The following is a 26,112-nucleotide window of genomic DNA, read 5'->3' on the forward strand; positions in this document are numbered from 1 at the left end:
AACATTGAAAGATAATTTTTATTGCATTAAATGATGGTAATAATGCATGGTTATTATCTCAACATTTTACTGAGAGTGTACCTTGCCACATTTCATTTGCTAAACGTGCAGATTCTTAAGTTGTCACTGACGCGCTTGTTTAAAACGTGATCTAGCTAACGAGAAATGAAAGATTGAAGAGCAGAATGTATGAAAACTCTACGGAAATATGCCGAATAGAAAGATATTCTCACTTCCCACCCTCTTACTGCCAATCGACTTGCCTGGAAGAGTCTTTTTAAAATGGTAGCATTAGAGGTAATGAGGATTATTTGGTCTGGGCCTCAAGCTCTAAAGGGTGATTCTCAAAAGCTGGAAGTCTCTGACCATGGCGCCAGTTGAGAGAACAGAACTAGTGCGGTAACTGGGTTAATTCTTCTACTTGGTGACAACTTCGTATTTTGGAGAGGAAAAAATGTTTGTTTATACTCCTGTACGACCACCAGGTCAGTGAAGTTTACAATAAATCAATCAATACAAATGTTAATCGTATTTAGCAGTCACGAGCTTGAAGCCCGGTCCACTCAAAGAACGCATGCTACTGTACTCGGGCTCTGACCACTCGGCTACGTCACCTGATGTACTGTTTTAATAACAAACAGCTCTCTTGATGGCTGATGACACGGACACTTCACTTTTCTGCAATTTGTCGATCTCCGGTGGAATAAAGTTTTTCATCCCACACAACCTGATGGTATTTTGGGACAAAACATTGGAGTCTTTGCACCAATAAGCCTCTGAGCAAGCCGACTCCATTGAACAAGCATGTATTTTTAAATATATGGTTATATTTCAGGGTCCGCTAACTTGTCTCAATTTAACAAACACACATTCTTGTTTCGGATTCAGTTGTGATGTCCAGTTTGGTAATTGAAGTCCTAACCGGTGATTTGTAAGTCAGTAGGGATATAAATAGAAATGCAGCTGTGGTTGTCCTATACTGGATCTTCTCAGATTTCGTGGTGGTGTAGTCTCTTTTGCTGGTAGGCCTCTGCGCTGATTCCAAAAATATAGGTGGTTGTCTTCTCTTGGTTTTGATGATGATCCAGATAGTGCTATATCCATGGTAGGGTCTTCTGTAGTGCAAATAAATCCTGTGCACAGCGCGTAAAGGCGACATAATCGTAGTCTTCTTTCGAGGATGTGCTGTTCTTGGTTTTTAGGAAGGTAATGTATCCTAGTCAGGAAAAGGCATCTCAAATCTTCATATATTTCGCACTCGTACATCAGTTGGTCCCAACTTTCGAGGGAACCACAAAGGCATTGTGGGTTTTCGGTGATCCCGAGACGGTTAACAAAAAGGTGACTTATAGGCCAGGGGAGAACCATGTGGGAGATTTCGGGTATACTGTTGCTATGGTAGGAATGAATTTTTTGGTGACTTCTTTTGTAGAGTGTCCACTTAGCCTGCCTGACCTTCTGCAAGTATGCAGATAGACTATTATGAATACATGTTAACGCCCCTAACAGATTCATGCATTATTTATTTAAGACTGTGAAAATAAATATAAGCCTGGCAGAGCTAAGTTCAAATCGGAATTTGATTGCTCCCTTGCGGTAATGGAAAGCAACTCCGTCCTCAGTCTTCTTCAGCCACAGAAACAATGAAATTGCATCGTCAAATGCGAGTGTTCATGTTTGCCATCCTTGAAAAAGGATTAAGTAGGCATCCGGTGCTGATGATCGGCAGCTTTCTCCTGGAGAAAAGTATTTTAAAGCAGTTTGTTTCTGATCTCAATAATCCACATTATCATTGCAAGAAGTCTTGGGAAAAACTGCCTTGGATCCTTGCCTATTTCACGAACGTGATATAACTGAAAACCATAGGTGACAAACAGTGCCTGTACCACACCACGAGAGTCATATCAGCTTTTTTGTATCCTGGTTGCATCCCCATGCAGGATTCTGAAATGATGCTCGTATTTCAGAAGAACGGCGTCCAAGATTCCTTCTGGACAGCGAACTTGTGACTTTGAATACGTGTGCGTACCCTCACGGAAGGCAAACTCTCCGTCGAATTTGTGCGGAAAGTTATTGATCCACTCCAACAGCAATGTCTGGCAGTCCTCACGAAACCTCGCTTCAGAGTGAAGTGCGTTGATGCCCAGATATCAGTAAGGGTTACTTAGGGTTGAATGATCAGTCAAGTACATGCACGAGAGGTCACGGCAAATTACCGTGATCTTAGTTTTCGGGTAAAGAGAAACGGCGCACGTTTATTTCGAGTCGATTTGGACACTCAAAACAAAGCAGTCATTGATTGTCTCGCGAATGCACGCGGGCAGTTTTGCTTTGCACGTGCACACACACACGTTTTCGATCAATAATAATGCTTGTCGAGCTCGTGAGTTAAAATGCGCATAAATGTTGGGCTTGTTTGGGAGCCGCTGGTCACACAATCCGCACGCAGAAGGTGGACAAGAACTGCCTCACTTGTCAAGCACATGTGCTCGAGCCTCATTTGGTTGGCTGCTTTAAAAACTTTGGCCTTCTGCGCAACGCGATGTTTTTTGAACATTACGATCTCTTGATGTATCCAGCAGCGAGGTTTAATCTTTTTTCCTGGTTCTTTCAAGCAATTAACAAGAAATGATGCGGCTTTGCCAAGGGTATCCTTGAGTAGGATGGCTTGCTGGTAAATTAACCACGCGTTAATTTGTAATAAATGAAATGCGAGTGTACTTTCATTATAATCAGGGTACAAGAAGAATAAATGTCAGATGATTATGCAACGTTCTGTAAGGGAAGCAGCTGTGGAACCATTGAGCATCGGAGGAACATGGCTACTCACAGGCCTCACTCGTTTAAGTGTAACTTGAAAAACTATAGGCCAGACTTACCCGAGTCTTTTTTAACTTATGGTTCTCTGGTCATAAAAGAGTGGTGTGCGAGATCAGTAGGAATCGTACCATGAGTGGATTTAATGCAGTTCAAGAAAATCTTACGATTATTTTAGCCACTAACAGCAAAACTTTCTTTTGGTGCCATAGCAGAGGTTTTAAAGAAGTGGGAAATATGCATTGACTACTGCGAGATCAGAATGTACATACTTGCAATTTGCATAACCAACACTTTGCGTGTTGCTTCTTAATAAAATAAAGAACACGTGATTTGTCGTGAAATCTGTGTAGAATTTCTCTCCACCATTGATTGTCTAGGCTACAATGTACTCGGTGGATTCCAACCGAATTACTGAATGAACTTGCTGAAAAGATTCAGTTTTTGATGGCTGATGACTTCGTTTTTCCCTGAAGCCCAAACTTAACAGTATGCTTCGACCTTGGCATTTTGATGTTAGACAATTTGATATCAACACTAACTTTGAACAGCAGTCATGAACCCAAGCCTCAGCATCACGCAAGCGACAGGATAACTGAAGAGGATTTGGCCACCGATAGGTGTGCATTATCCATTAAGAGGATGCGATTGCTAAACCTGTGATGACACTTCTCTTTCCGATTAAAAAAAAAATTCTAGAACTTCAAGGAGTTTAAAACCTCTCCCATTTGGCTAGATTCACTCGTTGAAACAAGTGCATAAGTCTCCTCAGATCAGATGGCTTCGTTAAGATCTCCAGTGAAACTTTTTGGTTTGGGTTTGTTATTTCTAAAAATGTCCTATTGGATAGAATTTCCAAAAAAAGAGTTTTGGTTGGACATCGTACATGTTACGAATGTTCACATTCAACTATAGATATGATTAATGCATCCCGTGTGTGGTTAGAAGATAAAAATATTGTCTATGGACGTATAAGAAGACACTGTTAGATACGCATTGAATCCCTTAGTTGGCTCCTGTGCGCTGCTTAGGTTTCGTGATGTGAAAATCGCATTTACAACGCAGGCAATAAAGAAATGTTTAATTTCCTCTTTAATTTCCTGTATAACATCGTCGACTGAGTTCCAGATGATGCCTACAAGCAGCGACAAACGAGTTCATTGATTGCTGCATCCTACACGTTTTGAAGCAACGCCTTTTACTCTGCCCAATGCCCAGTGCCTCACTTCTTGTAAAAAGATTAAATTAGCAGAAGAAACTCTGTGCTATTTCCAGGAACAGTATACATAACTTCTGTTTCTTGGAGAAGCCATCATGGAGATCTTAATGAATTTAAACACATTGGCTTTAGACGGTTCTATTATAATGCTCTGCAAAGCTTGCAATTTTGCAGAGTGGTTCTATTTTTATTATCATTATCCACTAATATAAACATGACGCCATTTTGATCAGGAAATCGGGTGTCAGATTCATTAAATCTACGTTGGGGCAGCTGAACTGCAGACAAGAACTTCCACGAATTCTGATCATCCGAGAACAGTGATACAACTCCGCTAATGGTGATTACAACACGACTCTTATAGCACGTGCTTTGGCACTACACGAACGTGCTTGGTGTCCAGATTAATGGCGGCCAATCTTCGAGGCTCTAGTCGGAAGCTAAAGGGTGTTTTTTTTCTACGCGTGTCATGTTCAATCTCTTTCCCTCCCCCCCTCCTTGTCACCAAAGTAGTTCAGATTCTGTCGCATGCTTTCATCGTGATATAACCCCTCCTCCCCACCCCCGCACACCTCCTTTCTCGCTGATTATTATTTTCGACAACACCGCCGAAATCTGCAACGTAATCAAGTATAGAGCTTGCGAATCTGCTTAGTTGAACGACATCTCGCCCTCGTGCACCTGCCTATCCCCGCAGTAATGTGGAAGAAATAAATTAATAGACAGCTTAAGGGAAGAGGATCTGGCCCCTACGTAATTTCCTTACTACGCAATTCTTAAATTCTAAAATAATATAGAAATGCTGATTCTGCTTTAAGAATATTTTTGAGGAAGTTCCAGATAATGAAGTGGAAGGTGGGCTCTTTTTACTTTATTAGTACTATTAGGGAGTCTCCCAAGTATTTTACAGTGGGTGGTGCTGCACCGAAATGTCCCAGTCGTTTCGGCTAGCTGTGACCACTGTAAATGCCCTTCCACACCGTATTGTAAAAGCTTGGGTCAAAGTCCCATCTTTTTGGATTCAAGAACAAAATGTGGTTTGCGCCCACTTCTTGACTCCAAGATATGATCAGTATAAAATGCAGAAAACAATTAGTTTTTGATGTATTGGAATTTCATTGCATGTAAGGATCCCCCAGTACCTTTGCAGCCCCTGTTCCATCCCTGCTTTCCTCTGCGTGCACTCCATTTCATGCTGACTGTATTGGAACTATTTTACTTTGTTAAATCCAGGCAGTGGAGCAAACAGAATGCGTGTATCAATTATTTGTGAAGGGCTACATTGCTGCTGACGTTCGAGCTTTTTTTTTGGGGGGGGGGGGAAGAGGAAGAAGGTTCTACTGCAGGGGTTATCCAATTTGAACCATTCTTTCCCTCATCTCTCGTCTTCATTTCTCCATCTTCCCCCGCTACAAATAACGTTTGATAGTTGAACGGATAAATGAAAGAGGCATTTAGAAACCATGGCAACGATGCCAGGACTGTCCCTTCCATCAACAGCGAGGAGTTCGGTCATCATTTACCACTTTAAAGTGTTCCTTTTGGGCGAGAATGCTCGTAACCATCGCCAGAAATTTATCCCTCGGGTTAAAAGAAGGTGAGTAGTTCGGAGGGGGGAGTAAATTTAACGGGATTTTATATATTGAAGAATAGAAACGGGACTACCCTCGCATTTCTAAGCTCGTGCGTGCTTCCAGCTAACTTTTATTTTAGCAGAACGCGTAAAAGTATGAACTGCTCAAAATGGCGGCCATAACATTGGCTGCAGATGTCAGTAGTAAATTTGGCGAATCCCGCTTTCTTGACAGAAATGGCAGCTCACGCGACAGCGTGTAACAATAGACGCACTTTATTACGGTGGCAGTGGGACGCGGGTCTTTGTCTGCCGTACGTGGTAGTGACAATGACGTATTTGCCGCTATGATACCGCGCGCCCATCGACAAAGAGATAGCCAGTTAAACAGTAATGTTTCTCTGAATGGCTGCATTCTGTGCAGTGCAGCCGGATGCCCGAGTTCATCAGTGACATCTGCTGTTAAACACGCATAACCTGAAATTTGTTCCGCGGGTCTATGTACGGGTTATTATACGACAGTCTCGCTTTGAACGGACTTTGGACACAATGGACGAATATTCCGCTGTACAGAGTCATTAAAAGTGACTGCGAAATGGAACCGGGTTTGGTGTGGTGCAATCACAAACTTAAACCTTAGTTTCAAACTTAAATATAAAGTTCTTTTGGGTTTGTAAATTGTGGTCGATTTGCTGGAAAAATCGATTGGAATTGAGGTCTTTTCCACCAGGTGTGGGAAGACTGTGATTATACCAACTGCGCTACCCACGAGAGCTTGGACCTGCAGTGGGAATGTATGAGAACAGATGAGTGGAGTAATGTGGTTGGCGAAACGAGGGAGAGTTTGTAACCCTAAGGGGACACGGTGATGGAATGAGGAAGTAATTTTGGACAAGGTGGCTTTTAAGAGATGGCAGAAGACTAGAGAAGAGGCAGATTGGGAGGACCACCAGAAGAATTGCGAGCAGGGTAAAATTTGAAATATGACGAGTCGTGGCAGGTTGGATCCTAGAGATCTTCTGACTGGCAAAGGCAACAGAGCGTAAAATAAGAGATGTGAGATCTATAAAGTGTATCAAAGATGAGAAGGCTGAGGGACAAGTTTTATAAATCTGTGATGAGGGAAGCTATACCCTTGTAGCAGAAATGCAAATGTTAAGATGATTGGGTGGAGTTAAAAGAAAGGAAAAAGTAAGAAATATGTTAGAAGAGGTCTAGGGGTTGAACTGATTGGGGATAAAATAAAAGAGAGGAGATTGAGATTATTTGAATATCTAAGGAGAAGAGACCAGGATTAAGTAGTAGGTAGGTTCGTTCCTGGATTTGTGCGTAGAGAGCAAACGAGGGCGGATAGACTACCTATTAGAAGATGGTGGAGGTCGTGGAAAGGGATAATGATGAGTGTGGTGCTAGAGCGGACCGAAGTTTAGAAAAGAAGGGCGTAGTTAGACTGAATAGATGGCATTAAGCTATGGAAGAAGCAGAAGAATCTGATGTTTGCAAATTTTAATGATCCAATCTTGAAATTTCATCTGAGATGCGAGGAAATGAAAAACGCTGGATATATTTAAAACAATGCTCGGACCTCATTGAAATGAAAGTGCTGGAGTTGATACTGAAATGGATCTTCATCCAACTCCGACCTTAGAAATTAAACTACCAGTTTTGGATGGGGCTGCGAATATTTGACGGGGACATCTTTGTCTCTTCTCTCAATTGAGAATAAAAAAATGTCTGTTTTAAGATTATAGTGAGCCGTTTTCTCACATTGCCTCGACTTCTGGAGATGAGTAGTGTTTGTCAACGGCCCACTTTTTTTTTCGTCCCCAATCAGCCTAATCTCGAGAGATACGCAACGAATTAATTTTCTTTTAGTTTAATAATACATATAATGGCCATCCAGGAGGGAATCTCTGGAACCCGTGTTATTACAAGTATAGGAGCGTCGACTATTTGTGGGAAAAGCCTGCTAGTTGTTCGATGAACTCGATCGCAGAGCCAGTAGCGCAGTATCTTTGGAGGTTAACAGCACTAACGACATAGCCGTGTTGAACAGCACGAGGAGAGTCAAACTTTAAAGGAACCAGTTACACGGAGATGTGACACCTTAATTTGACTTTCCTCGTGCTGCCCAATACGCTTATGTAGTTGGTGCTATTAACCTTTCTTTGAGGGCTTGTGACTTTTATCTTTTTAAAGACACTCCTGTTTCTTCTGGGATGAAAATAAGTTTTTCTTAAAGGACAATTCCCTTTTCTGATCGCTAGCTGCCACCCTCAAGTTGCGGGAACCACTGAATGAATGCAACATGAAAACATCTCTGGGGAAACTTCAACCAAAGCAGCTTGCCTCACGAAAGCTGTTTTTATAGAAAATCCTTCGCGAATGTTATTAGCACTTGTCATACATGATACAAGTGCTAATATTCGTGTGAACTTTCTAATAATAATATAAATTGTAATGATAATTATCTAATAATAGCCGCGAGAGGTCGTGCTGTAAGGAAAAGTTCATTTTATTGCTGTGCGCAGAACAGGTTTTTAGTAGACCTAAATTTACAAGGCGAAATTGGTGTCCCTGAGAGAGAGAGAGAGAGAGAGACAGAGAGAGAGAGGAACAAAAATAAAGAACAGTAACATGATAGTAGGGTTGAAAATGTGCCCAATAATTATTTTGTCTATTTTTGGTTTTAAATACACTTGCCCCAGATTAAACGACGTTGGGCATTCAAGTGATTTGTTAAGATTCAGTCGTTCTGTTGCTATGGGCAACGTCGTTTAATATGGGGCAAATGTACTTAAAACCTGTTCTGCATTCCTTTTTCCAAAGAGTATTGAGCTCATCCATTAGCGAATTAACCGTTAATTGCTTTCTTAATATTGAAAACAATTTTGTTTATATTGTCAGGAGTAATGTCTTTCTGTGATTGGTACATTATATTACTTGTACTGTTTATTTTTCAATGCAGTATTCTCGTTAAAGAATTTAATATAAGCATCCGGTTAAAACCTAGCTTGTCAGCAGGGTTTCAACTTGAGACATGTATCCAAGGGCTGCTTGATGTGAGTCTAGTTGGTGGTAAATGCAACGGTGCACAACTTCCTTTGTTTCGGGCCAAAACATTTAGAAGTGTAGCACCAAGCAGGTCTCAGCCAAGGCCACTTGAAATCGACTACGTCAAATCTTAGTAGTCTCCAAATATGGAGTACGTGAAGAAATAAATGTAATATTTAATTAATAAATATAATTATTAATCTTGTTTAATCTGCATCGTTATGATGCATGTATGGTAGGATTGTATGCATGGTAGGAATCCTGGGTGTTTCAGTATGATGCTCAAACCAAGCGTCAAATCATCCACCGGCAAAATGCCCCTTCTCACCGTTTAAAGAAAACCAGAATGCCTCGATCGAAGATCAAGTCCATGCTTGTGTTCTTTGATTGTGGTGATGTTCATCATATTTCAAACTACGCACAGAACGCGACGCTTTTAACCTAATCTGTACCCAATAATAATTATCCCCAGTTTTTTAATATTTTTGTCCACCCGATATTTGATTGATTTTTGGACTCTGAAATTCGAATTTCCTGTGTTTTTCAATTACTCCTTGAACTGATCCACTCTATTAGGATCCAGCGCAATATGGTCTCAGCTAACGAGCCATAAATAAGTACAATCGTAATAATAATGTTGGGATCATTTAATCTCTGTGTATATATAAAGGGAATTCGAGTTTGCAACGCCACCTCATTCAAACTACGCAAAGACAACAACTTTAGTGGCACGAATTTTCTGTATTTTAAATTACTGTCTCGATAAACCAGCTGTCTTTCCACTGTGCCCCAGATATGTGGCCCCCTTCTGTACAATAAAAGTTTGGACAACCTCCGATCTTACACGGGGGGAAAATGGGAAAAGTGCACTCAATCGATTCCGTGCATAAAGAGAGGTCATCCGTCATCTCTGTCACCAGTTAGCGCAGCTAATGTGCTTCCTGTAGTTATTCGTTGCAAGAAAGAAGTCACGGTGAATGGAGTGTAGTATCAGGGTCCATTCTATCTCTGTGAGGGTCCATTCTATCTCTCTGAACAGAATACGTAACAAGAGGAAGGATATTAGTCTCTAGATTAATATAAGAAACATAATTCAATTAATATTTGAATTCACCAATGCGAATTTTATAGTTAATGGTAATATTCTTGTCAAGTTGTAAATTCTTCTGATCTGACGTATGGCCATGGTGGACTAAACGATATCAAAGTAAATTACTGTCCGACAATCCAGATGGCAACTTTGGGACAATCAGTGTGGAACTTGCAAGTTGTGAATATTTATCTCTAGTTCTCCTCTTTGTCTGGAAACCAGAAGAGGATATTTCTCCTGTGGTTCAGCACTTTAGGATTTTCCGAAGCAGACATTTTCTAGATAAGTCAGGCATCTTGAGTGTACTTTCAAAGTGCCCCCAAAGTGAAAATCCAAACGGCGCCGGATTTTGTAATCAGCAACTGCTCCCCTCCACCCCACTCTTAGGAATAGATTGTCGCACTGAGATTGAACATAACGTAATCATTTCTAGCACATTCGTTTTCTGTCCATGCCTGTCACGGTGCGCTTAAACAGATCTGCATTTCTGTAGAAATGACGTCATCGGTGAATTCTTTGAGTTTTTACTGTGGCTTTTATTTCAAAGCTGCTGAGAATCAACTTCGTATCTGTTGGAAAAAAATAGTAGGGTTTTATGAGGAGGTGGGAGTAGATACTGTTGATCTTCGAGAAGAATAGAACACATTGTCGCTGTTTATAGTTGCTTGAAGATGTACACAATTAAAATGGAAATCTAGATATCATGGACATAAATTCTATTCCATTCAGACGGATATTTGAAGATGTAGAATTAAAGATTCAATTTCAAATAATTTCCTAACAATCAGAGGTGGTCAGTTTTCTAGAAATGTGAATCAGTATCTTGGCTTCTCTCTAACCATGTTATTGCACTTGATACTGATTTTTCCTTCTTTTTTCTTTCCTTTTTGTAGGATTGGGAAATGCTGAACCTCAGCCTAAAAGGAGATAATTTAACGCACTTATAAACAAGGAACTCTTAGTTTCTTGGATTGTCTTTGCTGATAGTTTTCCCACGTGACTGCCAGCGTCTGTCTTGGGTTATATAATACCTGCGCTGCTTCGTCAAGGTTCCCTTACCTGTGTACAAGTTCGTCCGGTGGGTTGTGTGTGTACACGACGATCGATTCCACCTCCTCGCGATAATTTCCATAAACCTGCTCGTGCTTACAAGCACCTACAGACGCTGAGCATTCATAGAGAAAGACAGCGTCTTCCTTGCGTGGCACCGGGGTTGTTTGCCAGAACAGTGAGATCTGCATAACAACGCCTTACAACTTTTAATGTACTGACTATGTGCGCGTGCACCGCCAGTATCATCAGGACACACGCTCCCTCCCTGTCATTTATATGGTAAGTTGGAATAGAAATGTGCATTAGGAACCACTACGAGCTCGGTTTCGCCGCATTTCTTTCCCTTCCCGTCCCGTCCCCTCCGTTTGTTTCCCCCCACCAGCGACGTTAAAGAAATCTGCAATCGAACGGAAGTGATCGTCCCCTAACTTTGACAACGTTGAACTTTATAATGGAGAATGAAAATATGGCTGCTTCCGCCATTCTTTGGCCTCAGAGGGGGAGGGAGGGAGAGGTTATACGTCGGTAAATAATGGCTCGGTTTGTCATCGGAGATGGATAGATAAGTGTGCGTGTGATTTGACAGTTACTATGGTTTCGTGGAACTAATCATTTGTCACGAGGCAAGCTGGAATGCCACACTCGATGATATCGGAAATGTCTGTTTTTATGGGACTCGTTTTTGCCACTGTCTTACTATTGGAAAACTGCTGCTGTCTGTTTCTTTTCAGATCTCCCAGTTCTGGAAGATCATTTCAGTCGCGGTCGGTTGCCTTCCCACTGATTCCAAAGGCAATTCAAAAAACATCGCGCATACAGTACTTGCAGAATGTTGAAAGAAGCGGATGTCAAATGATTTGCAATATTATCAAAATAATTAGCGAGCAAAATTCGCTGACATAGTATGAGAGGGTGAAAAGACACAAAATGACATTGTTTTCCAGAGTGGACATGGACACTGAAAACTAACACCTCGAAAAAACTAGAAGCATTTGAAATGTGGACATACAGAAGAATGCTAAAGATAGCATGGACAGCGAGTGACCAATGAGTGTCCTGCAGAGAATTGGAAAACCCGGGAATTGCTGAATGACACAAAGAAAAGAAACGGCGTATCTTGGACATCTGATGAGGAACAACAAATACTCAATTCCACGGTTGGGAAGAGCCCAGGAGAAGACGTACATCGTGGCTTGATAACATTAAGAATTGGACAGGACTGAGTTGACACAGACATTTGCCGTGGTGGTCGCCGATCTCCATTAGTAGATGGAACACAGAGAAGGGTGGATAAAGACTCGTTTCGGACACGGCCCTTTAGAACGCCAATATGGAGTTCTGTAGCTAAATTTGTAACATAAATATTCGTACATCGCGTTATCGGCGTATATTTAATTAGTTACTGAAGTACACGAGGGAACTGCCCGACTTAACAACCGGCAGGGGGCAGCACTTTAAATCGCTTTGTTGTCACTGAAGAATTAACAGACTGCGAACGACAGTCTCTGGAGGGAGGCAGCCAGCAGCGTGTCAGCGATTACCGGAGACGTCTTCAGTAGGGAAAAATAATAAAAATCGACCGCCCTGCCCGTTCAATAACAATTAACTGTTGGAAACATATCATCGAGCCGTCTGCCGCTGTATGTACAGAGGCGGAAACGTTACTTTGTCGTTTAAATGACATTTTCAGCGGAGAAGCTTTGAATACAATAAATCCCCAATTAAGCCTCTTCCAGTCGAGTTTCGATCGAAGGAGGAAGAAAAGTTTAGGGTTAACCTTGAGGGGCGCGAGCTTGACGAAGCGGTGGGGGAGTATGAACGGGCGGGGGGTGATCAGTACAGTACTGAGGGCGGCATCATCCCTCTTTCTGCGTCCAGACCAAGCTTCAAATCTCTGCTGTGACAGGACCCGGCTTCTGAGTGAGCGCAAGAAAATGCCACGAACCCAAAGCAAAAATTAAAAGTAGCGTTTCCAACTCCAAAACAAGTGGAATTCAACTCTTTCTTTTTAGATCGAATGATAACTTAATGTATACGGCTTGTGACACAAGATTTTTTAATTTAAGGATTAAAATTGAATTTCCAGTTTGAGGAACCTTGCCCTGCACAAACAGTTTCAACTGGAATGTCCTTCGTTAAATGCTGATCTTCGGGTAATTATCCAATGAGTCAAAGATAACTTAGTTGATTTCAATCCCCCTAAAACTCAGTCCGTCTTAAATCTCGCAAAAAAGGATTCGGCATTCTTGTCGTCGATGACACAGATTTCTAGACAAGATCGTGAGGGACTACCCCTTCTGTGTCTCTCTCTCTCTTGGCATAAGAACATACCCATGAATATATTGTTCCTTCTGCATTTAACAACTGGGTTTTCTGTTTCGCTCTGGGGTTAATTTTCTTCCAAACAACTGCTCAGTCTAGAAATCTTAAATCTGCCCTACCATGGAATATTGTTCCCGTAGCTGGAGCGGTGTCCCCATAACCTCACCGTTTCCTAGATTCCATTCAAAACAGGACAGTCAAGATAAATAATGACCCGTCTCCTACAAAGTCTCTCCACTTGTGTGTCTCAGACGTTCTGCTTGTGCTGCATGCCTTTTCTACAGATACTTCCACGGACACTTCTTCTGAACTGCATCTATAATTCCCACTCTCTTTCGAAGCAGTCCACACACGTGCTGCAGCCAGTCAACATCCATTTACTGTCCAACTTCAAATTCACAGAACCAACTTTTTCTTCTTCCTCATTTATTCCTTTGACTTCTGTCAGCAAGTATCTTCTGTTTTCTCAACTTTCAACCCAAGCACCGACAAGTTCTTATTTTGAAACAAATCTAAAATGCGATGGATACGGTGGTGTTATTTTTCTCAGTGACTCCACGAAGTTCGTACAATTTTTTTTTTTTTTTTTTTTTTTAAGGAATACTGTGGTAAGTGTAGAAGATAGGATAGAAAGGGGAATAAATTCATGAATATATTTTAATTGCTTTTTCTAACTCTGAAGTCCATATTTGTCCAGTGTGGGCAAATATGTTTTTTTATCCAGAGAAAACTTCCTTCTTTCTACTCTATCGGATTTCTCCCCTCTTCCCCATCAGTTCATATTTTTGGCCATGAGCTTCATTTTTAACAAAGCGGCCCTTGATAAATATCACCCTCAGAGTTCATATTAATTCTACTGTCAGGTCTCTCTCCATTTATCATCATTCCTGTCCGGCGTTAAGACTCATCATCTTCGTATAACCAACATTCTTCTTGCTGTAAGAACCCGAAGACATCTGTAAGCAGGAGGGTATAATTTGATTTCGATTCTCATCTGGAATACGTTACTGGACTTGCATTGAGAGACAAACCACGGTCGTTGTTTGTTTACTTTATTGCTCAAACGAAGTTTTAAACTAAAGCAGCCGGTAATGCTAGAGGGAGCTGTCTGTCTCCTTAGACCAGAGTAGTGCTAGCCAAGGTCCCAAGGTGCAGGCTTAGTACGATACATTTATCTTTGTGTGTGTCCGCTATTCCTGTGTGTATTGTGCATTTGGAGGAGAACAGGACAACTTTAGTTTTTTTCCATTATTTGCAGGTGGTCAGACGCTTGGAAAACAGCTGCAGGCAAAGCGGTGGTGTGTTCGCCAGCCAAGTCCCCCCCCCCTCCTTTGGCTCGTGCGAAACGTCTGTACCTCCTTGTATGGAATTCTTAACATTCAATCACATAATTCTTTACTGGCAGTTTTAAGTGAAATCGCAAAATCCCTCTGCCAGACTAGCGGTTGAGACAATCTTGTTTTGGCATCGTGCCATCCACGAGAGATGAAAGACACTTATTTTTTTATTCTGTGGTTTGCGATAGACAGATAGTTGGGCATTGTCTCCGAGCAAACTGCCCTCTTCATCGTACAAACAGGCTGCTTTAGAAGTTGACTCGCAAATTGACGACTGCCAATTAGCGGCACCTGGAGGTAGGGTGTACCTACCGGTTCAGTGGACCGGCGAGATCTTTCTAAAGCGACCATCTTTGGGGAGGCTAAACACAGCCAAGTGGATGTATTTAGCGTCCCCAAATTGTAGTCAACTACTTCCCATGTCATAAGTTATCAGCTCATCGTGTTCCGCCCGGGGGTGTCGTTGCAACTCAAGTTTAGTGGGCAACAAAAGGTCGCCGGGTCTCTGTCATTAAGTGGCAACGTCGACAGGAGAGATTTTGTCTGCTGGAGGTCAGCGAAGAACGCCGTATTATTATCGTAACTCTCTCAATTGCATCTTTCGCTTAAAGCAAGAGTTTACAAGCGGACGATGTGCGCACGCGAAGGGCCTTTTGCCCGTAGCGTGAAAAGCGGTTTCTTGTCTGGCATTGTGTGGACTTCCCCAACCACACCTGCTGCATCATATTTGGAGCAATGCGGTCATTGAAAATTGTCCCGCTTTGTTCTAGACAAAGCTATGGAAAAAGGGTGATTAATTCTGTTGTTGTCCATCCATTTTTAAGACAACTTGTTTAGCTTCCAAAGTACAATTCTTAGATACGCTTCAAAGGAATGCCACAAGATTAGACAACTTTTCAGACAAATGGCAAATCTATCTATTTATTTACGCCTCTCTTCTTGTCCCAAAACATTTTATCTGTTTATTTCTCTTTCGAGACATAGACAGCACGTGGCTAGAGGGTGTGGTTACATTATAGTATTTACAAGCATGTTTACATGAACTTATTTACAAAATTTGGATATGCAAAAACACAGAATATGTGGTTAATGAATTAATTGTTAAGTTGGGTTTAATTGAAAATGGTTGTTAAATGCTAAATATTATTATATAAATTATTAAATTAGTCTTCTTATTATATTTCTACCTGCCGGTACACATTACCAAAGATTTCTGTCCTATACATTTTGTCTGTACATAGTTTCTCTGGATCTATATTTAAATTATTAAAATAATTCACAGTATTTGCTGGGAAAAATCTCCCCAGAGAGTCCAATTGAGTCAGTTGGCACTTGAGACTCGCACAAGTGTTCAATGGTAGGGTGCACATGGTCTCCTATGAGCTTGCAGGCAGAACTCAACAGTCCATACGCATCAGAAATCCTAGTCCTTGTCAGTAAAATAGGTCCCATATTAAGCAACCACAGCCACCTGCCTGGATAGCGATCACGATGAAACCATGGACTCATGCTGCTTGAACCACACACGGAGTCCGTCAGCGCGTTGCACCAGTTATTTGGACTCATCTGAGCAGCACACTCGTTTCCAGTCCTCCAGTGTTCAACCAGTATGTTGTCGACACCACAGCATTCACCGTGGGCGTTTAAAAAGGGTATCTATTGGGTTTGCAGTGCAACCCCTTACATCTGAGTGCACGGCGCATCGTCATTTAGGATATTGTTGTTGCATTCCCAATATTGTAGTGCGATGACATCCGTCACAGTGATCTGCCATTGAACTCGTTTTGTTCAAGTTCTCATTTGTTCTGTTGTTGTGAGTTCGTTTCATGTGTTCCACAATTCAATGTGCACCTTAACCACAGTGAATGGTGAACGACCGACAAGACATGCCATTTCCAATATGGAAGCATCCGACGCACGAGCTCCCAGAATCATACCCTTTTGAAACTCCGTGGTATCTTTACTATGGCCCACCACTGCTATTTATCACTTTGAGTCTATCGCGTATAAAGCTGTTCGACTTTTTATACTGCGAGCTATGTGGTCCATAGTCCATTATAGTCGGGGTGGTCATAATTCAGAGATCACGGAGCGTAGATTGATAACGAATTGGTGCTTTGATATTTTTGGATTATTAAACTCCATCGGCTCTAAATTGCGACCTTGGAAGTTCACAGAGAGAGATCAAGGGATCCAACTCGTGTAGTGGACACAAATGTGCAACTTAGTGCAAAGATTACAGAAACCTGAAAAACTGTCACTTCAAGAAGTGCTCCTTGAACTAATCAAGGTTCTTCAGAGAAAACAAAACCAATACTAGGGTGGTATTATGAATCTGCACTCAGTAATGGTTCAATTTTTTTTTATCCTCAATAAATTATTACATTTTTAGATTTCTGGAGTATTCTTTTACCTTTCAAAATTTAATTATTAGAACAACAAATATAGTTTATCTTCCTAACTAATATACAAGTGTTTCTTTAGCGATGTAAGGAAGGACCAACTTATCTCCAAAGAGACAAAGGAGCGATGTAAACTTGGGGAAACAGCTGCTGCTTAGTATCTTATTTTTCAACTTGTGTCAATATAATCCAACGGTTTAAGAGCTGCGAACGTGAAAGCCCCTGTGTGTGAATGCCCCTGTGTGAAGTTGGTTGGGAAAGTAACACCGATGAACCGTAACTTCGCGAGGTAATTGAATAGCGGACCGGCGATTACGGGAGTGTCGAAAAACACGAAAACCAAGAAGAAGAAAAACAGCCGAACGTTTTTAAGACAAGCATCAACCCTCCTATCTTCGTGTCTCAGTCACTGATCCTTGGCATTACACTTTCTTCCTCATTCTTTCATTCCACTTTTATCGGGTAACTTTTTTTTTTAACTTTGGAGTGACGGACACATTGTCGGTACTCATACGATGGTTGGCGGCCGTTGTGTAAGGGGATGATGGATAGCAGGGCAGCGGACGGAGCGTGAAATGATCTTGCCACGGTCATTGGCCGGTCCAAGGACCTTAAATCCACACGTGCAGTTCGCTGGATAAAACAAACCGTTTGAAACTAGCCGACAAAGACTGTCAGAACTAAACTCTCCAGAAGCAACCAGTGTTTTTTTTAAATTAAGGGTGTTTTTGGAAGGGTGGGGGCAGTTAATGGAAAAATAGGTTAATAGCAACTAAAGTTTTATAAAAATAAACTGTTCTAGTAGAGGTCGAATATTTGCTCTTTCTCAGTTTGCAACGAACCCTATACGTTTACTACAAAAGAAGCAAACGCCTTTTGTTTTTTATAATCATTTATTGTAAAAAATCTTCTTTCTTGACAGAAGCATCCATTACGTTAATGATATATATCATAAAAATATGCCAATATGGAAATTTGCGCAATATTTGCAATGTCCCTGGTGTTCATATTAAATCCATCGGTAGGACTTGAGCCTGTCCTATATACCCATTCTCGTTTTAGATGGATTTCGTGCTTGAATCAAACCTCGTGGAAGGTCTGTAGAATGGCACATTTCATGAAGTAATTTTTGTTCTAGTCTTTCACATTAAATCCATCTATAGAACTTGAGCCTGTTCTGTATACGCATTCTCGTTCTAGATGGATTCCGTGCACGAATCCAACATCTTGGAAAGTCTGTAGATGGGCACACTAAATGTAGCTTTATGAAGTAATTTTGGTTCTAGTCTGCGACTCCGGATTGGATTTTCACCCACCCGCCTAAAGACGATCCTCTTGTACACGATCCTCATGCCAATAACATCCAGAAATCGCAACTTACTACGGCATCCATCATCAGCCGTTCCTTCCTAGCTGGAAAAATATTCTGCTGCTGAAAATTGCAAACAGAGGTGTACTTAACTCCAAACTGAAAGCCACGAAGTTGATGGGGTGATAATATTGCGCGCTGCTGTCATACGATGTTATTTGATCTTAAGAAAATTGTTTCGTTACTGGAAAAAATAAAAAATAATTAAATTAATAAAAAAATTACATCCGATGTGAGAAGACCTAAGGCTGGGTGCAGCCCTCGAGGTCTCTCCTCAACGGTTTCTTGAGAGAAATGATGCAGCTTCGATTACCAATATAGTGGAGAGAGGAAGGTGCGTCAAGTACGAGGATTGTTTTGAGAAGAAAGGTTAGTGATGCACTTTGGGGAGGGGACGGTACCTACTCCTCCAGTGATGGCGTGAATAAAAGCACGTGTAGAGGTTTTATTGTGGTTACAGGGCACCAAGCACCTTCTATCATTATTTTGTTAAATAATATTTTGCGAGATTATTTTGTTACCATTTTAGTTACACCAAAATGGTTACTTTTTTGTAACGTGGACAAATGAGGGTGTTTCTGAATCCCTCAAGGTCAGCAAAAATAACAACAGGCTAAAAATCGCATCAGGTGCAGTGCAACGCCCTATTCTTTCGTCTGCACACGACTGTAGTTAGTGTTACGGATGAGAGACGTTTCGCGTCAACCGTACAGTCCCCTCCCCGCCCTCTTGGACTTTGAAGAACATTTCTGGCAGTGAACCGACTCGGTGATAGCGACGAAATTAAACAGGGTGCGTTGAAACTGGTTGGATGGGAATGTCCCAGAATTTTACAACAGGTAGGGTCACATTAGAGACACGGACAATGCCCGAACGCGAGGGCAACCATACACACTGCCCCCAAAAAATACGAACCTTTTCTATTAAGACATTCAACTTTTCTGATGATCCACGCTAAGATCGATAGTACTCTGCAAACACCTTCCTGCAGCTGTCTCTAGTTCGCATGCTCACCATGGGCTTTCTTCCAGTGTGTGCCATTGTACTAACTGTACCTTGTCCATTGTGAATTTACATGCCGTCCATGGTATCCCTAAATAGATCACAATGTCAGGGGATCGATTTGTGATCGTTAGGCATATTGAGAAAATGCTTCGTCTTATTTCTATAAGAGCATTAGACATCTAAAAAGGAGATCAAAGTTTCTAACTCTTGACCATGTCTCTGAAATGCAGTATCCGATAACTGTGGTGCACGTCCATTTGCGATCATTATATTGAATTTTATTTAAATATTGTAGACAATAATCCATTCACAATATGGAAATATTGTAAGAACACAGTATTGCCTCTACCTCCACTTTATTTTGCCAATTTAATTTATGAATCCCTGGATTTTGGCCCAGATGGGCAGATTTCAACAAACTGTACATATTTAATATTAACTTTAAATAATTTTAAAATTGTTTAAAGATTCATTTGCTTCTTGTCGAACTCCCGCTTGAAATAGGGAGTATGAAAAGTTATTCCTATATTGCTACATGATTAACTATTTTATTTTTTTGATCCATAACTACATTTTTAATAGACCATTAGTAGTTTCTTATTTTTATACTATCCTTGAAATATTTTCAACTCCTCACGTCCTGGCAAAGTTTGCCGTTTTACATTAGACTCCCCACCCAAATTGTTTTAGCAAATTCTTAAAACTTTGAACCTTTGGCTGTGAGGAAATTTATGGAAATCTGTTACAAGATATTGAGGATATTTTGGAGCAGGATAAAACTCCAAGCTTCATCAAATTTAACGAAGCTTGGCAGAGAAGAAAAATGTAATTTTTCTTCCCACATAAAACCGAAACTGCAATTTACTTGCACTAAAACTCAACTTCTAACTCAATCCCCATAATGCTACTCAACACCGAACGAATTAGGTTGAATTTGCGTAATTTGCCCGCCCTGGAAGCTTCTGGTGATCGCCGAAGGAGTGGAATCCTCAGGAGGGAAGGAGGAAGAAAAATAGTAATTCTGATGTATTTTCTCTCAAAGCAAACTTGATTTTTAAGACATTGACGTAGCTATTATAAAGTGCTTATTGAACAAGTTCAACAGGATGAGTTGTAGTTACTTTAGCTACTATTGGTGGCACAATCCAATCTCCTAACCAAGCTTCGAATAAAATATTTAAGTCGGCGTTCACATTCTCCTACGTCTGAAAAAGTTCTCCCAGGGGCTCCGCAGTTGATGGTCGAATTTTATTATAAATTAGTAGAAGTGTTGGCCGGGGAAATTCAATATTTCATGCGTCACAAATTGAGGAAACGCTAGTCTTGGTCCCAACATTATCTCAAAATCCTCGCTTTCACCACTCCCCATATTTTAAACCTTTTTGTTTTCGATGTTTCTTTTAACTAACAACCGAGTGTAGCGATCCAGCAGTGGAATTCGCCAGTCATAATCAAATAGTTTGAATTCCAATCAAAGAGTTGAGAAACATTTCTCAACTGATTATTGACAAACAAGGACTTCTCTCCTTGTCTCTGTCACTGCAAAACGAATGACATTTAACGGTGTCCATTGATTTGCAAGAACCTTATACGAAAAGACAGTTTTTAACTGTAGATGAAACTGTACATCCTCAGTTAAATGACTGAGGCTAAGTGTTTCTAGATTGAAATAACATCCCGGACTTTTTTCTTTTATAACCGCTCCTGTTGGTGATGAATTAGCGGATGGCAGTTTACACGTGAAGTCAAGTTTAGACGAAGAGCGAAAAAATGGCATCCATGTTCGGGTCACGATACTGCGCAGTTTTTAACCCCACAAAATAAAAGATCCTTGTAATTACAGCCTTAAATTGTAGGAATACTTTTTCTTGGTGCACAAAAAAGAGCTTAGTTCTTTCAACGGCATCAACGTTTTCCCCTTTAAAATAAACGCATCATTGCATGATCGCCAAGTACAGCAGAGCATGATAATAACATCCCTGTAAAAACTGTGCCGGCCCTTAATAAGTGCTAAATATTCATTACGGAAACAAAAACAAGTGGCGTGCTTTGAGCGCTGTTTACCAGAGAAATGAAGGCGAGGGACGGGGGACGCATATCCACCAATGTTTTTAATGAATAACTTAGCCTCCCACTGGATTCTGAAATATTTCCAACTTACAAAATCAAACCACACACGCGGAATTTCACTTTTGTTGATGATATCTCATTTTGAATCAATGCATTTTAGCGCAATTCCTTTTGGCGATAAGTCAGGAAATTATTGAAGTAAACAACCACAAATTTTCCACTCAGTGTATACAAACATGTCTTGTTCTGATTCCCATATATGCCTCTACGATCTGGTTCTCACTATCATCAAAAAGTTCATGGGAGGAATCGAGTACTGGATTTTAAGGTGGTTGAATCGTGTTAATGGCCCCTTCCACCATCTTGAGGATTCAAACGTTGGTTTCACCTCTTTGAATCGGTTGCTCAAGGGAGGAAATTTACACAACCTCTACCAGCTCCTCACCGATCGTCTTGAAGCCCCAATGTATACAATGTTGAGAATCCTAAGCTGTCCCGCGTCCTTTGCAATGACGCATGGATTCCCCTAAGAAGCTCTGCTGAATTTAACCATACTTAGATTTCTTCTGTCTAACACCCTCCAAAGGTACAGCATCCTAAAGATTTACCCGAAAATGTTCTGTGATGAGAAAGCGTGCAGATCTCATGAGATACAGAACATTTACCACCACGTAGAGCTGTAGCAGTTTCCTCATTATCCGCTTCAGGAGGGAATCTCCTCTGCAGAGGAGAATTTGTTTGTATGTACTATTATGTATATGCGTGTTAATTGTATATACGCATGTATTTGTCTCTATCTATTGCTTGTCACTGTGTATATAAATTGAGTTAATAATAATAAAACCCAAATGAACCCTTCGCAAAGGGTACCAGAGTTAATTTTGCACGCAATTTTTAAAGAGAAATATCACCTTCGACACGCATTTTTAGTGTTCGAGACCTCCCGAAGCGCCCTCCTCCCTAAATCAAATCGATGTCAGCAACTGCTGGTCACTTTCCAGTCCCCAGATGAATCCGAGCAAATATTTCGAGCCTGCCCAACCAAGTGGCATCGCCGTTTTAGCGTCTAGAGAGCTGGGAACATGACGTCATTCCCGTGTGGCCGCGATGAATGATGACGACAAGAATTCTCCCCTCACTCCTCAATTCCTCCCCTCCTTCCACCTCTGCATGCTGAGATGCTAGAGAATTTGTCCACTTAGGGTTCTTGATCGAACTCAATCCATCATCCTGTCGGCGTTCGGCTTTGTACGCTGTGTGTTGCACAACTTGGAAGGGCCGATATGCCGCCTCGGATATTTGCCCAAGGTGTGTCTACCTCTCATATTTAACTCCTCTTCCTTGCAATTTGCAGTTAATGAACCCACCTCTTGAGATTTTCATCAGCCGAATGATGTTTTTTTTTTCTATTAAACAGTACTTTTTTTCTTTCTAGTTCTTCTTATATCATTTCAACTATTTTGACTTAATCTGAAAATAGTCAAGTTGAAGAAAGAAAAATATTTGCAAATAGTTTGCATTGCAGACTGAAAAATATTTCAGTCTGCAAATCTGCCATTGAATAATACCACCTAATGAAGTTGACATCAGAACAGCAGTGTGACTTGAAGTGGACGATGCACCAGAAATTCTTAAGCATTAGACAGGAAATTTTCTTAACGGGCATTGATCTCATATGCAAAATTCACCCTCACCTCCTTTGATCGCTTTTTAACTGGAATTTGAGTGGCGTCTCTTGAAAACGTTTTCATCCTGCAGCCAATCCTGTTATAGAACACTGTCTTTGCTTTGATGCAGATTCCTGGCACAAATCAGCTTATATTAAGTAGTTGAGTACACTTGTTGTGGATACTCTCTGTAGGAGTTCTCATAAATTAGCGAGTGTAGCGTGGATGTTCTCCAAAATGTTCTTAAAAGTATTTTCTAATTTTCTGTTCTATTTTGATGTTGCGAAGTTCAAACTATTTATCGGTAATTTCTGTTTGACCTCTTTTTCAGGATGGCAGGGTCACGTTTGGAGTCACGTGGAAAGCTTTCTTCCGGATACCAGAGACGGTCACGAAGTTGAAGTAGGAGACGACTCAGATGATGACCTAACATCGACGTGAGTATAAAGAAATTCTTTTTTTGGATTATTTTTTTGCTCCATCTGTACCATAATATGCAAAAGTAGCTTTTTTATGTCTTCTGATTCGTCTCTCTCTCTTTCTCCCAGCATCGTGAACAAGACATTGATTTCATACGTTTTTTTTATTTTCCACCCCCTCCCCCCACTAAGCTGTGTAGTTCTACCATTCAGAGATGACGACAGATTGACCTCTATCTGCTGGAGGTCACTAATGCGAAGGTACTTGTAAGCACTTATAAATGTCCCAAGTGAATCTGTTGGGTTACATGCTCTTAGAGGAGCATCGTGACATCATGACCTTCGCTTGGGAGCTGCGCCTCGTGCGTTTCTCCCTCCCACACATTCTCTCTCTCACATCTGCCGATGTAGTTATCAGGTGGTTGACTTAGGAACTTTGCTCCCTCCTGGAATTAATGGTCAGGGCTCGGGTACTTGACCCGAAGGATTATGCTCCTCTGTAAAGCACGCGCTTCTAGCTGCGATGGTAAATTTCAACGGATGTTGTTCATTCCTATTTGGGCAAATGTTACTGTTGAAATGGGGATGAGTGAACATTGGCGTGCGTAGAATTCTTTTATTTGTCTACCAATAACAGTTCGTCAATGTTATTTTCGCTCTGGTCATTTGTCTTTGATATTTTGAATCTTTTTATTCTTCTGGAAAGCCTTATCGCTGTACAACGACCCAACGTGGAGGTTGTTTTATTTTGAAAGATTCGGGCGCCTTCGAGCCAACAATCATCAACGCCTGTTTGGGTTATTGAAGCACTCCTGGTATCAGTACAGGTGACGCCCTTTTCCATGTTTTCCACCAGGGACTGAGCGCACTGCCGGTCACGTTATTTTATTTTTATTACCAACCTTCACTCGAACCCACGCAGCTTGAAATCCATCTATAAAACCGAAGGTGATCCGAATCTCCGATAATCGCTTTATTCCGCCGCCATTCAGGTGCGTTTCAGGTCCGTCAAAACTTCCGCCGCCATAAGATGCGAATTTAAAAAACAGGGGGGGGGGGAAGCTGCCAAAAATACAAAAGAAAAGTTAATACCATGCACGTGTGTCGCGCGGAAAGAGGGGGAATCCTGTGCATCGGGCGTCACACGTATGATTTTCTGTCGGCAGCTCATTCGTCACTTGACAACGAACAGCGACGGCAACATCCTGAACGCATCATTCCAGAGCACGGACTCTGTTCGCATGACAACCCCATCTCTTGAGCTGTCTCAGCAGACGCTCCAGAACGACATTCGGAAGCTGGCGATATCCTGTGGCAGAAGCAACGCCACTCGGAGTGCTGTCGGATGCATAGTGCGGAAGAAGGTTATGGAAATTGTTCTGCGAAGGCCTGCAGAAGAAAGAAAGAAGAGTTAATTTCCAGTTTCTTTTTTTGAAGAAATTAAGAATTGAATAAGAAATCGAAAATCCAACTATCATTCTTAAACACCTGAGCGCTGAATTTCTTTTACATCAATTATTACTCTTGGATGACATTGGTCCAATGTGTGTATCCCTCGTGGGTGATATTGGCCCGATGTTGTAGTTCGCGTTGGGGTGTTTTCGGAGCTTTTCCCATTGTCTTTCCACGTGCCTGTTGGCTCTTTCTTGACTCGACGTTAGTGGCAGGAAATGGGAGGGCCAATTTGTTTGAGAAAACGGCTTTTCTGGCCTCCACTCCATCCTCGGGTGTAGCCGAGAAGCCAATTTACTGTCCGCATTCCTTTGCCCACCAGATATTCACCCCGAATGGAGAGGGGGACAAAGAACAGACGAAAAGAAAGCTAAAACGCTTCTGCAAAGTGCCAAGTAATGCTTCTTTGATCGACCAGATCGATACTCGCGCGTGCCGCCTGAAGTTTCGAGGCCCGAAATTTCTCTCCAATATGTTACTGGCTGTCGGCAATAAGTGCAACCTCCCGTTCAACACAAAGTCATATTAGGGCCCGCGACTGTGTGTTTAAACCGTGCGCTCGTGATGGATTGAGCCTCGCATTCTTGACAGTGACGGTCTAATGAGGAGGGTAAAGACATCGTTGCCTACGGAGGTCACAATTGGAGGCTATTCAGGCATGGAATCCGCGCACTCTCTCGCCGCCAAATAAGACGACATTTCCGCCTTTTCCAGGCGCGCTGTCACTTTAGCGTCGTCTGAGTGCGCCGCATTCACGTGCATCTGTAATTTGACGTCTTTGTCTTTTTAATAAACACCGCCATTAATGCAGCTGATAACGCCATCTGGTGTCCAACCATTTTATCCATCCGTTGTGGAAATGCGACGGATGAAACGGCGAGCTGTGTGTAAGCCCCCCTCCCCCCTCCCCTCCCCTTCCCTTCCCTTCTCTAAAACCTTTTCCAGAACCGGGCTGCTGGCCACGCACGCACGTGTCTGTTCGTACCATCTTTCGTTTTCGTTTTCTTCTCGCCGCCACCACTCCGCGTATTCCGAGATAAGCCCACGTGCAAATAATGAAAGCTACTGTTACCTCTTCGTTCACTCCTGAGGAGCGGTGGAGTGTCAAGATCCGCAGCTACACACGGTGCAAAAACCAGCGGTGGCTTCACACCTCATTAGCGATGTAACGCAACCCAGACTTTTAGTCCGCATGGATCTCTGTTTTGTTTCTCCAAGTAGCCGCCAGACGTCTCTTTCGCAAGAGATGTATGAGAAAAGGGA

General features: G+C 41.7%; 1 protein-coding gene across 1 annotated transcript in view; it reads left to right on the top strand.

Annotated features, from left to right (window-relative positions):
• LOC150077570 (tyrosine-protein kinase transmembrane receptor Ror-like) overlaps nt 1–26,112 on the top strand; it is a 313,346-nt gene that overhangs the window by 48,384 nt on the left and 238,850 nt on the right. The window contains exon 2 of the mRNA XM_090385946.1: nt 23,310–23,415. Coding sequence (XP_090242072.1) covers nt 23,310–23,415 — 106 coding nt within the window. The remainder of the gene's footprint in view (nt 1–23,309; nt 23,416–26,112) is intronic.

The sequence above is a fragment of the Mastigoproctus giganteus genome, chromosome 12 (assembly GCF_048544385.1).
Source record: "Mastigoproctus giganteus isolate SK-2022 chromosome 12, ASM4854438v1, whole genome shotgun sequence".
In the NCBI taxonomy this organism is placed as follows: Eukaryota; Metazoa; Arthropoda; class Arachnida; order Uropygi; family Thelyphonidae; genus Mastigoproctus; species Mastigoproctus giganteus.